This window comes from Spinacia oleracea, chromosome 4 (assembly GCF_020520425.1).
Source record: "Spinacia oleracea cultivar Varoflay chromosome 4, BTI_SOV_V1, whole genome shotgun sequence".
NCBI lineage: Eukaryota > Viridiplantae > Streptophyta > Magnoliopsida > Caryophyllales > Amaranthaceae > Spinacia > Spinacia oleracea.
Genome location: NC_079490.1, coordinates 37,143,482 through 37,159,855, shown reverse-complemented (window position 1 = coordinate 37,159,855; position 16,374 = coordinate 37,143,482). Strand labels below are relative to the sequence as shown.

The following is a 16,374-nucleotide window of genomic DNA, read 5'->3' as shown; positions in this document are numbered from 1 at the left end:
TAGAATCATTTGGAATCTTAACAATGAAGATGGAGAATACAAAGTTACCAAATTTTTTGAGCCTCATAACCATTTCCTAGCCTCTCCTACATCCATGCCATATTTGAGAAGTTCAAGAAAAATGACGATGGTTCACAAGAATTTTGTGAATAATAATACAAGAATGAACATTGGACCAACGAAATCTTTTCGGCTATTTAAGGAAAATGTAGGTAGTTACGACAATGTTGGGGCCACAATGAAAGACTTTATGAACTTTCATAGAGATTTGAAGGAGCACATCAAGGGTGATGATGCTAAGATGTTAATTGAGAATTTTATACGAAAAAGAGATGTTTTCAATGGGTTCTACTTTGATTATGCCCTAGATGAACATGATCATGTTTCACATCTGTTTTGGGCGGATGCAACTAGCCGTAAAAATTATTCATTGTTTGGAGAGATGATATCCTTTGATTGCACCTATGACTCCAACACATACTCAATGGTTTTAGCTCCTTTCACCGGAGTAGACCATCACAAGTCTTGCATAACATTTGGGGTTGGTTTACTTTCTAAAGAAGATGCTCAATCATTTGAATGGCTTTTTAGGAATTTCCTTAATGCTATGGGAAATTGTGAGCCTAGATATTTGATAACCGATCAAGACCCGGCAATGAAAGTTGCCATAAATGAGGTGTTTGTTAACACTCGCCACCGACTTTGTTTGTGGCATATAATGAAAAAAGTTCCTGAAAAAGTAGGACCCGAGCTCAAACAAGATGAAGATTTTCTTAAGTTGTTAAATGAGTGTGTGTGGGACATGGAACAAGAATCCGAGGAATTTGAAGCTACTTGGAACTCGCTTATGGTTCAATATAACCTTGTGGAGAATGGTTGGTTCCAACATATGTTTTCAATAAGAGAACATTGGATACCGTGCTACTTTAGAGATCTCAGGTTAGGCAGCATTTTCTCTTTTTATTAATATGCTTTGATGTCAAATTTTGTTATTTTGTTAATCTAATTTAATCTCATCAAAAATTTGATATCATTTTTGCTTATTTACTTTCTGTCAATCTGTGTTTTTGGCACCTTTCCCCAGTTAAGTTGTGATGTATGGTGTTTACTTGAAGTCTAGCTTAAGATTAACTTGCTGAGAATGCTCTTTCCAGATCAGTTACGTCCTGCATTCACTTTTTTGAAGTCTTCTTGTATCCCGCCTTATGGTTTTGAGTGTTTTGACAGTGTGAGACATGAAAGTCTGAAACAATTATGTTGTTTCTAGGAATGATAATTTTCTTGGCTGTTATTAACTCTCCTGATTAATATTTTTTTAGTTTAATTGAAGGTCTTGAGTCAGTAAAGCTCAGACTTCAGTTGAAGATTCAATATTATTGTTATTGTTGCCTTTAAAATCAGAAACTTTAATTTCTGCAAATGAGCAAAATTCATTTACTCATTTCTCTAAATGAGTAAAATAAATTTACTCATTTAGACAAATGAGCAAAATAAATTTACTCATTTAGACAAATGAGCAAAATAAATTTACTCATTCAAAATCAGAAACTTTATTTTCTGCAAATGAGCAAAATTCATTTACTCATTTGTCTAAATGAGTAAAATAAATTTACTCATTTTGACAAATGAGCAAAATAAATTTACTCATTTAAAATCAGAAACTTTAATTTCTGCAAATGAGCAAAATTAATTTACTCATTTGTCTAAATGAGTAAAATAAATTTACTCATTTAGACAAATGAGCAAAATAAATTTACTCATTTGGCTAAATGAGCAAAAAAGGTACTCATTTTTGCAAATGAGCAGAAAACTGTCCAAACCATAATAGTTACTTGTGTAGAAAATTTACTCATTTGTCTAAATGAGCAAAAATATTACTCATTTGTGCAAATGAGCAGAAAACTTTTTGATTACTTTTTTGTTTTAAATGTCATAAATTTCATATGTTAAGCTATTGAATGCAGGTTAGGAGGCATTTTAAGAACTACCTCTAGATCAAAAAGTGAGAATAGTTTTTTCAACAATTTCACCAATCCGCATGTGACACTTGTAGAATTCTACATGCGTTTTGAAAGTGCAATGGATGCACAAAGGCACAAGCAAGATAAGCTAAATACGGAATCCATTCACTCTGTTCCTCAATTTATAACCCCATTGCCTTTGGAGAAACATGCAACTGAGGTGTATACCAGAAAAATGTTCTACATGTTCCAGGATGAGGTGTACAAGGCATGTTTCAGATGTGGGATTAGTTCTATTAGAATGGAAGAAAATATTGAAATCGCACAAGTCATGGACCATTCTCGACAGAAAACAAGTGAGATAACATTTAATTCTGGAAATCTCGTAACATCATGTTCTTGCAAATTGTTTGAGCGATTGGGGATTTTATGTAAACATGCAATATGTGTTTTAAATGCAAGACAAGTTACAAAGATTCTAGAGTACTACATTCTTGATCGATGGACAAACGAGGCAACCAAAAGACCAATTTTTGATATGCATGGTAACTTGCTTGAAGAATGTAGGAAGATGAACACAACAACTAAAATGTTAGGGGAAGTCTGGTCAGAGATTTTTAACTGTGTAGGCCTTGCAGAGGGAAATGAGGAAAATTTGCAACAATTTCTCGATAATCTTAGAGATTTTAGTAAGAATTTGGTAGAAAAAGGAAAGTGTGTGCCAATGACAAAAACTCAAGAGATGGAGCTTTTTGTTGGTCCTAGTGCGTCTTCTAACCTCAATACCCAAAATCCAATACCATCAAAGAATAAAGGCAAGAGACATAGAATAGTAGGAGAAAAGGAGGCAGTAATTGAGCAAAGTCAGAAACCCAAAAGAAAATGTAAAGCTTGTGGGGCATATGATTATCACGACAGTCGTAACTGCCCGAACAAAACTACAACCTAAGCAAGGTAACTGCCAAATTAAATTCAGCTTATTTACTTTCTGTCAATCTGGGTTTTTGGCACCTTTTCACCAGTTAAGTTTTGATGTATGGTGTTTACATGAAGTCTAGCTTAAGATTAACTTGCTGAGTTGCTGTAATGCGCTTTCCAGATCAGTTACGTCCTGTATTCACGTTTTTGAAATCTTCTTGTATCCCGCCTTATGGTTTTGAGTCTTTTTACAGTGTGAAACCTGAGAGTCTGATCATTTTCTTGGCTGTTATTAAAATTTAGCTAAGCGATCCACATCGCAAGCAAAATCACATAATTGGTGGATATCATCGCAAGCATATGAATCACATTTACTGAAAAATATTCACCAATAGATGGACTGTTGTTGTATCTTGTTGGGTGCAACTGTTTTGTTTTCAGTTATGTTGTACATAACAGAACTGAAAACAAAACAGTTCTGCTCTGTTGTTGTTTTGTTGGGATTTTGCAAGGTCTTTGGATGCACTTGTTACTGCAAGGCTGCAAACTTGGAGAAATGTGCCTACTCACATTACATACTCTATATCATACTGGATGTTTTAATTCGATTATGAAATAAACCAAACATTATTTACTAGAAACATTATCTTTGGCTCTCTCAGGTAACTAGGAATCTAGAAGCAGTGGACATATTTAGGCACGTAGATGATCGTCAAGAAGCTGCTGAATGCTTAGCAAGGGAAGATTTGAGAAGAATGAGCAAAAGCAACATTTCCTGCTTAGTTATTCTTTTTGAGTACAATTTTGTACATTTTGGAACCTATTTACGTGTAACAACTAATTATTGTGGAATACAATTGGCACTGGAAACAAATGAGAAAATATTTGGACTCCGAAAAATCTGCTGTGTTTATTTCTTGTGTTACATCTTGCACTGTTTTGTATCATGTGTTGAATAAAGTTCAGTGTTCTATTTATTTCTTGTGAACTGCATTGATGATCTGAACTGCACTGTTCAGTAGAGGAGTGCAGAACAGAAGGAATTTTAAAATTTGCTCATTTATAAACAAATGAGCAAATATTTGGATTCGAAACTTAAATATTTGCTCATTTAGAATAATGAGCAAATATGTAGAATCTAATCTATAATTTTTGTTCATTTAAATACAATGAGCAAATATTAAATTGAACTTCAAAATTTTCTTATTTAAAAACAATGAACTAATGTTTAACTTTGAACTTCAAATTTTGCTCATTTCCAATCAATGAGCAAATATCAAAGTTCGAAATTTAAAATTTTCTCATTTAGAGACAAATGAGCAAATGTTTAAAATTGAAACTTTAATATTTGCTCATTTATAAACAATGAGCAAAAATTAAAAATTCAAACTTTAAAATTACTAATTTAGTAACAACTATAATTTTTGCTCATTTAAATACAATGAGCAAATTTTTTAGAATTGATACTTTAATATGTTTGCTCATTTAAATACAATGAGCAAATATTTTAGAATTGATACTTTAATATTTGCTCATTTATAAACAATGAGCAAAAATTTTAAATTCGAACTTTGATATTTGCTCATTTATAAATAATGAGCAAATGTTTAGACTTCGCAACTTTAATATTTGCTCATTTAGGAACAATGAGCAAAAGAAAAAATCGAACTTCAAATATTGATCATTTACAATCAATGAGCAAATATCGAAGTTCGAAATTTAAAATTTGCTCAATTAGAGACAAATGAGCAAAAGTTTAAAATTAAAACTTTGATATTTGCTTATTTATAAATAATGAGCAAATATTTAGACTCCGAATCTTTAATGTTTGCGCATTTGGTAATAAGAGGAAATGTTTAAATTCCGAACTTTAATATTTGCTCATTTAGTAACAATGAGCAAAAATTTAAAATTCGAACTTTAATATTTGCTCATTTAAAAACAATGAGCAAAATTTTTAAATATTTTTGCTCATTTAAAAACAATGAGCAAATATTTTAGAATTGATACTTTAATATTTGCTCATTTATAAACAATGAGCAAAAATTTTAAATTTGAACTTTGATATTTGCTCATTTATAAATAATGAGAAAATGTTTATACTCCGAAACTTTAATATTTGCTCATGTATTATGAATGAGCAAATGTTTAAATTTCGAACTTTAATATTTGCTTATTTAAATACAATGAGCAAAAGTTTTAAATATTTTTGCTCATTTAAATACAATGAGCAAATATTTTAGAATTGATACTTTAATATTTGCTCATTTATAAACAATGAACAAAAATTTTTAAATTCGAACTTTGATATTTGCTCATTTATAAATAATGAGAAAATGTTTAGACTTCTCAACTTTAATATTTGCTCATTTAGGAACAATGAGCAAAAGAAAAAACCGAACTTCAAATATTGATCATTTACAATCAATGAGCAAATATCGAAGTTCGAAATTTAAAATTTGCTCAATTAGAGACAAATGAGCAAATGTTTAAAATTAAAACTTTGATATTTGCTTATTTATAAATAATGAGCAAATATTTAGACTCCGAATCTTTAATGTTTGCTCATTTAGTAATAAGGAGGAAATGTTTAAATTCCGTACTTCAATATTTGCTCATTTAGTAACAATGAGCAAAAATTTTAAATTCGAACTTTAATATTTGCTCATTTAAATACATTGAGCAAAAGTTTTAAATATTTTTGCTCATTTAAAAACAATGAGCAAATATTTTAGAATTGATACTTTAATATTTGCTCATTTACAAACAATGAGCAAAAATTTTAAATTTGAACTTTGATATTTGCTCATTTATAAATAATGAGCAAATGTTTAAACTCCGAAACTTTAATATTTTCTCATGTAGTAATAATGAGCAAATGTTTAAATTCCGAACTTTAAAAATTGCTCATTTAGTAATAATGAGCACATGTTTAAATTCCGAAATTAAAAAATTGCTCATATAAAACCAAATGAGCTATCTAACTTTGATATTTGCTCATTTATAAATAATGAGCAAATGTTTAGACTCCTATTTGCTCATTTAGTAACAATGAACAAAACTTTAAAATACGAAACTTTAATATTTGCTCATTTAGTAATAATGAGCAAATGTTTGAATTCCGAACTTTAAAAATTGCTCATTTACAAACAATGACCGAATGTTTAACTTTGAACTTCAAATTTTTCTCATTTACATACAATTAGCAAGTATTTAAGTTTGAAATTTAAAATTTACTCATTTAGAAACAAATGAGCAATCAAACACCAAATATCCAATATTACTAAAAAACAACCGAACTTTGAAATCAAACACCAAATATCCAAGATTACTACATTAAAATTTGAAGCAACAAGTACAAACTTCATTGTGCTCAACACTTAAACAAGGTATGAATTAACGGAGCAAAAGAATTACTAGCACAGCTCCAAAATATCCAAGACTACTAGATAACATGTATTAAATTCATTTGGTGTAAAACACATATCCACGAAGTTAGAAGAATACAGAAAACCAATAAACCCCTGCTTTGCAGAAATTAGAGGAATATGAGATTGTCTTTAGCTAACTCTGGTTTTGCCTTTGATTTTCTTGTCTATGATGACTGTTGCTTCATTGATATCACTTTTGATTATATCCACGGAAACAAGTCTGTCCATTGTCAATAGCTGCAAAAAAAAAACATCCGTTAATCAAAATTTAGTAGTGTTGACCCAGTAAACAGCAAACACCCTTCCATGTTGCGATGAACTTGAGTACTTGAAACAAAAGGAATTACTTTATAAAAAAAATTCAGAATTCCGATCCAAAAACTGGAGATTATTTGGAAGAAATTTAAGCAATATCTAAAATTGGAGTTGATGATTATGGTTGGTAAAATTATGGTGCAGCCCTTACAGTAGAAGAGTAGAGATTGATTTAAGAATAATTTTGAACAAGAAATACATCACTGGAAAAAAATAGTAGAAAGCAACAATTTTCTACTAAAAATACTATCAATATTATAATACTTACATCGTTTTTCTTCAAACCACATTCCCACTTTTTCTGTCCCATATATGCCTCCATGTGCCGCATAAGGGAAATACCACAGTATTCCTGCTCAGCATCAGAGGATTGCCAATCTAAAGACAGCATACTAGAATTCATATCCATGATATCTTTCTTCAACAAGTTACCTTGTACCAGGCGCTGATTTCCCATCACGTGGGCAAAAGCATACCTCTGTATGAAATATAAGACGGGTATTAGTAAATATAAATAGCCAAGATAAATAAATGTAAGAGATTATAATTCTATACCATATTCTTCACAAAGTTACAATAACTAGGAAGACCTTCAACCCAATCAATCACATCCAATGAATTTAGGAGAGTGTTGAAGCAGACAAGAAAATGGTGGGCATTCCGACAAACAGGAAAGAAATACAACAAAATATCCTTGATTTCAAACCGACTTCTCTTCAACTCTTTGTCTGTTGCTTCTAAAAACTTTGCATTCCTAAGTTTAACAGATTCTTTGCCAAATTGCAAAATCATTTCCTAAAATGTTAAGAAGAAGATGTAAGATATAAATAAAAGACGAGTTCAGCCGGGTTGACCACATTCTGTCCTAAATGAGACTTTTTAATGCAACCAAAATAATTGAACAATTTTTAAGAAGAAATAAAAACTTACTGCTGGGTAAGAACTGAAAAAGAAACGAGCTGGTGAGGAATCAGCTTTATTGTTCTTTGTGATTTAGAATCAACTACCAAGCGTCAATTATGAGGGAGAACAGTCCGTTGCCTTGTTTCAATGACTGAAAGTGAATCCTTGTCAAAGAGAGTTCATCACGTTCACCCACTTTGCACAGAAAAAGTTTTTCACTGAAAATAAATATATTCATATAAGTAATACATCATAATGTAAGTTAAAAAGACTTTCTTTTAAAACAATTGATAAGAAACTTACTCAGCAGGTTCCTGAGGGTTTAAAACATAATCCACAATGGCTTTTTGTGCAACTGTTAGCGCACTTTTTATGTTCACCATTCGATCCTTATATGGTGAGCACAAAGTCTTCGACAGAATGACTTCTCTATTCTCTACCTTCTGCCTTTTGTTTGCCTCACAGGTTCCTTTTCCTTTTGTTGGTGAATCCCTATTTTTCTGATTCCTCCTTCTATTCAACCTCAAATCTCTTTCAGCCACTTCTTTCTCTAAAAACACCGCTTCTTCAAAAATTGCATTTTCATTGAATTTAATAACAGTGTCTATCCCTGGCAGATTGTCATCCACCTCAAGCTCGTTATCCTTCAAAAATTTTTGTAAAACATCAACAACAATTTCAGAAACAGTTTAAGTAATCGGAGAGTCAAGACCAAGGCTAAAGGATGGGGGTACCAGCTCCTCTGCACATCTTGCATTTTTACTTCGCATCCCTTTTTCAACAATATCATCCCAAGCTTTAAGCACAATCGGATTCCTCCAAAACTCTTCATCTTCATCTTGGCTGAATCTGGGAACAGGCTCTTCACGAGGAATTTCAACAGGAATCTGCACACAAAAAACACAGAAATACATAATATCTTTGCTCATTTCACCTCCATGGTCTAAACTCTAAAAGTTCACAGAAGGATATAAACATTGGTACCAAATTACTTGGTTTTCGGCAGTAACTTTACCAATTAGCAGATGTGCTATTCTAAAGTCGCTTCGAGCTTTGAATCAAAATAAACACTCTATGTAAAGTGGTATTTATTTGTTAGATAATCTCCTGAAATTTTCTGCCCTTTCTGTTTATCCTAAATAATCTAATGTTACTTCTTCGAGTAAATTTATATCAGGCTGCTAATTAAAATCTCACATCTTAATCTATATAGAAAGAAACGCATCAAAAGCTACAATGCCAGACAAGTTTCTAAAATTTCAACTGTTCTGTGACTCAATGTTGCTAAGAACATATTTGGTACCTCAGATTTCTTCTCTGTTATATTGGGATTGGGAGTAACAACATTCTCCGTTTGGATGACGTCCGTTTGGATGACGTCCGTTTGGATGACGTTGTTTGTAGAAGAACAGTTGTCCCACACAACTGAAGCTGAATCTCTTAAGAACTGAATTCTGTGATCATCTGGGAAATCAGAATATGCTTGTTGCGCCTTCAGCTGGAACTTCTCCATTGCCATTGCAAGTTCATTAGCAGTAGCAGCCAACTCCAAAACACAATCCTACAAACATGAAATATATATACACAATTAGCGAAACTTTAAACTCAAACTTTTAATAAGCATATTCTCATTGAGGAACTAAAACAGGCTAAAGAAATTCGACTCAGATCCAATGATGGTGTAGAAATCAATGTGATAGAATTGAGACCACTGTATTTTTTGTTCCTCATTTGAATGAATGCGAAATCAATTAAGCATGTATACATTAGATCAGCATAATTCAAGGGTGTCGGAAATTGTGTACACAAGTCTTGAGAGGATTAATATAAGTCTTGAGAGGATTAATATAAATTTATGAAAATGAGCAAGTTAAATTTTGATCATTTGTACAAACGAGCAAGTTACATTTTGCTCATTTGTACAAATGAACAAGCTAACTTTTGCTCATTTGAAGAAATGAGCAGATTAAAAAAATGAGCAAGTTACATTTTGCTCATTTGGGAAAATGAGCAAATTAAAATTTGCTCATTTGTGAAAATGAACAAGTTAAACTTTTGCTCATTTGCAGAAATGAGCAGAATAAATTTTGCTCATTTTGAACAATGAGCAAAAAAAAATTGCTTATTTGTCAAGGAAAAAAGGTTTTCTCATTGGCATAAATGAGCAAGTTAAATTTTGCTCATTTGTGCAAATGAGCAAACAAATATTGCTCATTTGTACAAATGAGCAAAAAAAGAATAGCTCACTTAATAAACACAGCCCTAAAACCTTTGGACAATATGAAATAAAAATATAGTACTTACTTGTTTCAACTGAAACTTGGTCTTCTCACTAGAGGAAAAAACATCATAAGTTGCCCTTAAAATAGGCTTATAAGTTGCCGATTATAAGGGCAACATATGGGGGGGTCACTTTTGTGAAATTATCAAAAGTTGCCCTTAACAAGGGCAACTTATAATCTTATAAGTTGCCCTTGTTTGTGTAGACACCTACTTTTGTCCCCATTCCCGAAAGGGAAGGTTCGATGATGAGAACATAAATCTCCACTTGGCAACGCATCTCCTATAAAATAACGAATCTCGATCACCCTTTTCATTTCACCCGAACCTGCTATTTATAGAAACCTGCTAAAAATAGTAACTGCCGTAACGGGTAGTTGCTAAAAGTGGCAAGACATAAAAGATAGAAACCTGTCAGAATTAGGTGTTGCACTCCAACATAAATCCTAAGAGAGATATAATTTGCAAGAGGAATCATGTTCCTAGTATAGCTCGAAAATAAAGAGTTACGTATTAATTAAAATCCTAACGAACCTAGAGTTCGTAACGGGCATAGACGCATTCCGTCATAAAGTTAATACGCACTATAAGACTCGGATAAGTCTCAAACACTCCGGATTCTAAGAGTCCAAATCTGACAAGGAAATACGGCCCAGATCCTTTTTTCAACGCCTGGCTCTGGGCGCCGAAACTTCGGCGCCCAGCCCTGGGCGCTGAAATTACCTGGGTACGTGTTCTCTCTTAATTCTTCTTGGATTAGAGCTCTAAAATTCTATCATTCCACGAACTCTTTTCTATAAATACAGCCCCAAATTCGACGTGAAACCGACACAACACACAATTCATATTCTGAGTATTGACTCCAACCCCTAAGCCTAAGCCTCACGCTGCGAAATTGATCCCGCGTTCTGTCGCAATCGATCCAAAAATCGAACAGAACGTATCATGTCCCTTGTAGCTGAAGAATTAAGCCCGGAAACTTGAGATTCGTTAAATAAATGGAGAAATAGCAAAGCCAAAGTGGTTAGTTTTCTGAGAACCGTGACGCACCTCTCAAGGGTGCGTCGTAATGTGTCCCTTCGCATGATTTAATCGCTTTCCTCGCCTTTTATAAAACTGTTAAACTATTAAATCTGATTGTTCTATCACGCCTAATAAAGATAATATCTTGGGAAATTGAACTATCATGCTAGGTCCCTTAAATCAATCTAAACAAGATAATCACGATCGATCTAGTATTATGTGTCGCATATTGTTAAAATCAATTCAGATTAGTTTAATAATTAACGCATGTCCCTTCAATTATTTATGCTGAGCTAGTAAGGATATCCTGCCTCTGGAGTTATCCAAGAGCGAGTACTCCTCTCGGTAGTTACAGTCCCCCGAACCCTCAATCTCTACCCTGCGGGTGTACGTTGAGCGATCCCCACACCAGGGATCACAAGGGAACCTATGGCCGTCGTGGTCAAACATAATTGCACTCCCTTTATGTCACGATAACCGGGTCTTGTCAGTTTTTCTCATTGTCATTAAAAACTGAATGGCGACTCCTATATTACTAGTCAATTGGGTGTAAACTCACAGGAAATCCAATTACACTTGATTTGACAAAAAGAAACGTCACGCCCACGAGGGACGAGGTCACGTATGAGCCTCGTTGTGAGGGGGTCGAAAAAGCGCGAGGCTAATGCGTGACCTTGTCCCTCGTGGGTGTGACGATTCTTTTTATTCAATCAAGTGTAATTGGATTTCCTGTGAGTATACACCCAATTGACTAGTAATATAGGAGTCGCCATTCAGTTTTTAACGACAATGAGAAAAACTGACAAAACCCGGTTATCGTGACATAAAGGGAGTGCAATTATGTTTGACCACGACGGCCGTAGGTTCCCTTGTGATCCTTGGTGTGGGGATCTCTCAATATACACCCTCAAGGTAGAGATTGAGGGTTCGGGGGACTATAACTACCGATAGGAGTACTTCGCTCGTCGATAACTCCAGAGGCAGAATATCCTTACTAGCTCAGCATAAATAATTGAAGGGACATGCGTTAACTATTAAACTAATCTGAGTTGATTTTAGCAATATGCAACATATAACACTAATTCGATCGTGATTATCTGATTTAAATAGCATTAAGGGACCTAGCATGATAATCCGATTTCCCAAAAATATTATATTTGTTAGGCGTGATAGAACAATCAGATTAGGTTAGTTTAACAGTTCATAAAAAGGGCGAGGAAAGCAGTTAAATCATCGAAAAGGGACACATTACGACGCACCCTTGAGAGGTGCGTAACGGTTCTCAGAAAACTAACCACTTTGACTTTGCTATTTCTCCTTTTTATTTAACGAATCTCAATTATGGGACAGGATACGCTCTGTTCGATTTATGGATCGATTGCGACAGAACGCGTGAACAGTTTCGCAGCGAGAGGCTTAGGCTAAGGGTTGGAGTCAATACTCTGAATATAATTGTGTCGTTGTGTGTGCTTTCACGTCGAATTTAGGGGCCTATTTATAGGGAAGAGTTCGTGGAAAGATAGAATTGCAGAGTTCTAATCCATAAAGAATTAGGAAAAAACACGTACCCAGGTATTTTCAGCGCCCAGGCCTGGGCGCCGAAGATTTCGGCGCCGAAAGCCAGGCGTTGAAAATAGGGTCTGGGCTGTTTTCTTTAGTCAGATTCGGATTCCTGAAATCCGTAGAATTTGAGATTAATTCGAGTCTTTTAGCGCGTATCAATTTTATGACGGAATGCGTCTGGGCCCATTACGAACTCTAGGCTCGTTAGGATTTTAATTAATACGTAACTCTTATTTCTGAATCATATTAGGAATAGGATTCTCGCAATTTTCTATCTCATTTAGGATTTATGTTGAAATGCAACACCTAATTCTGACAGGTTTCTATCTTTTATGATTTGCCACTTTTAGAAGCTACCTTTTTACGGCAGTTATTATTTTTAGCAGGTTTCCATAAATAGCAGGTTTCGGGTGAAATGAAATGGGGAATCGAGATTCGTTTATTTTATTGGAGATTCGTTGTCAAGTGGAGATTTATGTTTTCATCATCGAACCTTTCCCTTGCGGGAATGGGGACAAAAGTAGGTGTCTACAGTTAGCCCCCACTTTGACTGAGTCTTGGAGTAAGACGATGGTCAAAGTATTAGACGGAGTGCGTTACACAAGCCATGGTGTATGTGACCTGTTTTGCGAGGGTCTCACGAGCCCCCGAGTGATAACATTTGACTTAAGGGTCATCACTTGAAGTGTCGACATATCCCTCACGTGTCATTGGGATTTGTCAACTGATGGTATAGAAACTTCCTCACTTTGTCATTGGAAGAATCCAAAGGTGCGTAGAAACTCCCTCAATTTGTCATTGGGAGTAGCTACAGAGTTTTTCGAAATCAAATCTATAAAGTGTAATTGGGCCTGGCAAGCCCAATCACGAGGTAAAACGTTTTTAAAGATTCTCATTTTCAGGGCTAGCTAAACGAGAAAACCCCCTTGTTTTTATAGGACGTAAAACGAAGGAAAATCCAGCACATCGTTCTTTTTTGGAAAAACGGAAAACCAATCCTTTAATTTTTGGAAAAAGGGAAAACCGAAAAAGGTTATCGCTGCAGCGACTAAGGACCTGCGCGGTTAGTGACGCAGACCCCGCCCGCTGAAGGTGGGCGAGCCTGTCCGCTGAGGGTGGACGCCCCGTCCGATAGAAGTGGACGAATCTGTTTCGGTGTTTTGAAAATAAGGACCTACGCGGTTTGTGACGTAGACCCCGCCGGCCGAAGATGGCGAACCTGTCCGCTGAGGGTGGACGCCCCGTCTGATAGAAGTGGACGAATCTGTTTTGAAAATTTTTTTTGTTTTTTTTTTTTGAAAATAAGGACCTACGTGGTTTGCGCCGTAGACCCCGCCGGCTGAAGATGGCGAGCCTATTTTAAATTTGAAGACTTTATTTTTGTCGAAAACTGAGGACCTGCGCGGCTAGTGATGCAGACCCCGCCCGCTGAGGGTGGGCGAGCCCATTTTGAATTTCTTATTTTGCCTATGTAGAAGGGCTTTTGTGATTACAACCTGTTGGTGGGTCGTAATATTTCCTGATTAGATGTGTCCTATAAGTGGGTCCACACTGTGTATATTTTTGTTTAAAAATATATTTTTTTGAGATATCCAAACATGATATGGTGTATGGCGCAGTCTGGGAATGTAATTTTGATCGCGCGCTCCTCGTTGGAGTCTATTTTTTCGCGAGCCCCCAAGCACTGGGGCTCGTCGGTTATTTTTCGCATCTTGTAATCATGTTTGGGGTCATGCTCGTATGTGCGAGCGACCTTCTATAGTAGTGTGCTACTTTAGCGAAGCCGTGGAGTGCGACTTTAGTTTTCAGGCGACATCCGGTTTTAGCTTGGCCCGGATTAACCCTTTGACAGACAGACATTTTTTATTTGGAAAACCAACGACTTGACGACACATATTTTTGGTGTTTCGAAGAATGACCATTTAACTTGCTTTTTTTGAAAGTGTACATAAGCATTTTCTGAGACGAGTCTAAGTTTCGACCAAGTTTTAATGTTATTATTATTTTTTTTTGCTTATTTGGGAGCTAAAGGTGCTTTGGGCTTGATCCTACTTGCAATAGGGCCTCGTGTTTAACAACACGGTCTTAAGTCCTTTCATGTTCCGTGTTTTGTGAAATCTGGGTCTTGGGCTGCATTTTCAGCGCCCAAGGCCAGGCGTTAAACATTTCGGCGCCCAGGCGTGGGCGCTGATAGTCCTTTCCTGGTAATATTTGACTTTCGGATCTCCTAACATGTTTCCGAATGGGATCAGGATGTCATTGGGTGCGTTCAGCTATATATAGGGGCTAGATACGTCCTTATTTTCCACCACTCTCAAATTCTTTCTCTTCTTTTGCTGTGCTCTAATTATTTACTGCTTTTTCCATGTCGACCCCACTTTCTCACTCCAACGAACTGTTAGGCGTTGGCTACGGGCCCTTACTCCCACATAAAAAGCTTTGTTAAAAGAATACCACTTAGAGGCACTTTTAGGCTTACAACAAATTAATATTGACTATAATTTTCTCCATGCTGCCCTAGACTTTTGGGACTCCGATCATCATGTTTTTGCCTTTCGGGGCAATGAAATATATCCTTTGCCCGATGAATTTGCTGCGATCCTTGGTTATCCTACTAATGTTACTCCTGTTACCCCTGGCACTATTGAAGAGGGTAAAACAACCATAAGGGCTTTCCTAGGGCTAGATGATAACATGTTTGCTGAAATTGTTGTAGACGATAAGGTTAACTTGGCGAAACTTGTAAAACATCACTTTAGGCCTAGTAAGAATATGACCGAACAAAAATTGAACATTCGAGCCCTTGTATTTTGCTTGTTGAATCATTATTTGCTGTCGAATAACAATGGTGAGTTCGGTGACATAAGGTTGATCCCCTTGATTAGCCAGATGGAAAGTTGCTATTCTATCATGCCGTTGGTTGTTGTCGAGACTTTGCTGAGTGCGGATGAGCTGAAGAAGGATGCCAAATCCGAACATTTTAAGGGAAGCCCCCTATTACTGCAGGTAATCGATTTTTTTTCTTTGCGCGCATACACGTCCCTTTTGCATATATTTCATTTTGCCTGGGGCTGAGTTTCAGCGCCCAGGGCTGGGCGCTGGAATATTCGGCGCCTGGTCCTGGGCGTTGAAACTGCGCCCCAGGAACCGTTTTTTCTTTCTTTTCATTCTTTTGATTCGATCGTACCTGTTTTTGCAGATTTGGCTTGCGGAACGGCTTAGACTTTTGGAAGCTCCTGCCGATCCTAAACATTATCGCCCTATAGCTTTGGGTAACCGAAAATACTTGCACCAAGGCCAGGACGAGGCCGAATGGACCTCCTTTTTTACTTATGGCATTTGTTCTATTAAGTGGGTGGTACCATGGTGGGGTTTGACTACTATGACAGGGGGGGTCTGATGTATCGGTTTATGTTTCTTTGTTGGGGCTATCTCGTCCCATTTATATTTTCCCTTACCGAGTCAGGCGTCAATATGGTTTAAGGCAGACTATCCCCTTTTCTGATACGGTACCACCTAAGGTAGCGGCCTTTGCACAAACATGGGTCCTAGCGTGGGCCAAGTATTATGATGGTCTCCCGCGTTGGGCCGTAGCTACAAATGGCTTTGTGGGTCTTTCTGAAAACTACAAGTTGTGGATGAGCTCCGATGACAAAGATGTGAGGACCAAGGCTCGTAATGGGGAGCCGACTAAGCTTTTGATACCTCGTATTCGTGTTAAGTATGAGGGTCTTGATTCTGCCAGACCTCGTACGTATAGTATTAAGACTGTGAAAGCTCGTCCTGATCGAAAGCGAAAGGAAGTTCCTCCCCGTTCCAATTTCAGGCCTAAAAAGATGCCTAACATGAAGGGGCCTGCTGTTGTTAAAAGAAATGCAAGCTCTCGCGGAGATCGTCGCCGGAACAATGTATGGGTTAGGAAGGCTCAGCCGCCTGTAGAAACAGTGGCTAGTCTAGTTGATGATAATAATCCTTCTCCC

The 16,374-nt window shown here is 36.1% G+C and overlaps 1 protein-coding gene across 1 annotated transcript; it reads left to right on the top strand.

Moving 5' to 3' along the window:
* The first annotated feature begins 121 nt into the window (after positions 1-121).
* Positions 122-3,182, top strand: LOC110774935 (protein FAR1-RELATED SEQUENCE 5-like). Its single transcript, XM_056841603.1, has 3 exons — positions 122-939; positions 1,965-2,881; positions 3,061-3,182. Exons 1-3 carry the CDS (start codon positions 122-124, stop codon positions 3,180-3,182), a joined length of 1,857 nt encoding a protein of 618 aa, XP_056697581.1.
* The last annotated feature ends 13,192 nt before the right edge of the window (positions 3,183-16,374 follow it).

What these genes read in the sequence shown, in the direction of transcription:
- LOC110774935 (XM_056841603.1), top strand. Translation starts at nt 122, where the DNA reads ATGACGATGGTTCACAAGAATTTTGTGAATAATAATACAAGAATGAAC. An exon ending in TGCTACTTTAGAGATCTCAG is followed by an intron (nt 940 to 1,964) that starts GTTAGGCAGCAT and finishes TATTGAATGCAG; the next exon opens with GTTAGGAGGCATTTTAAGAA. An exon ending in ATATGATTATCACGACAGTC is followed by an intron (nt 2,882 to 3,060) that starts GTAACTGCCCGA and finishes TGCGCTTTCCAG; the next exon opens with ATCAGTTACGTCCTGTATTC.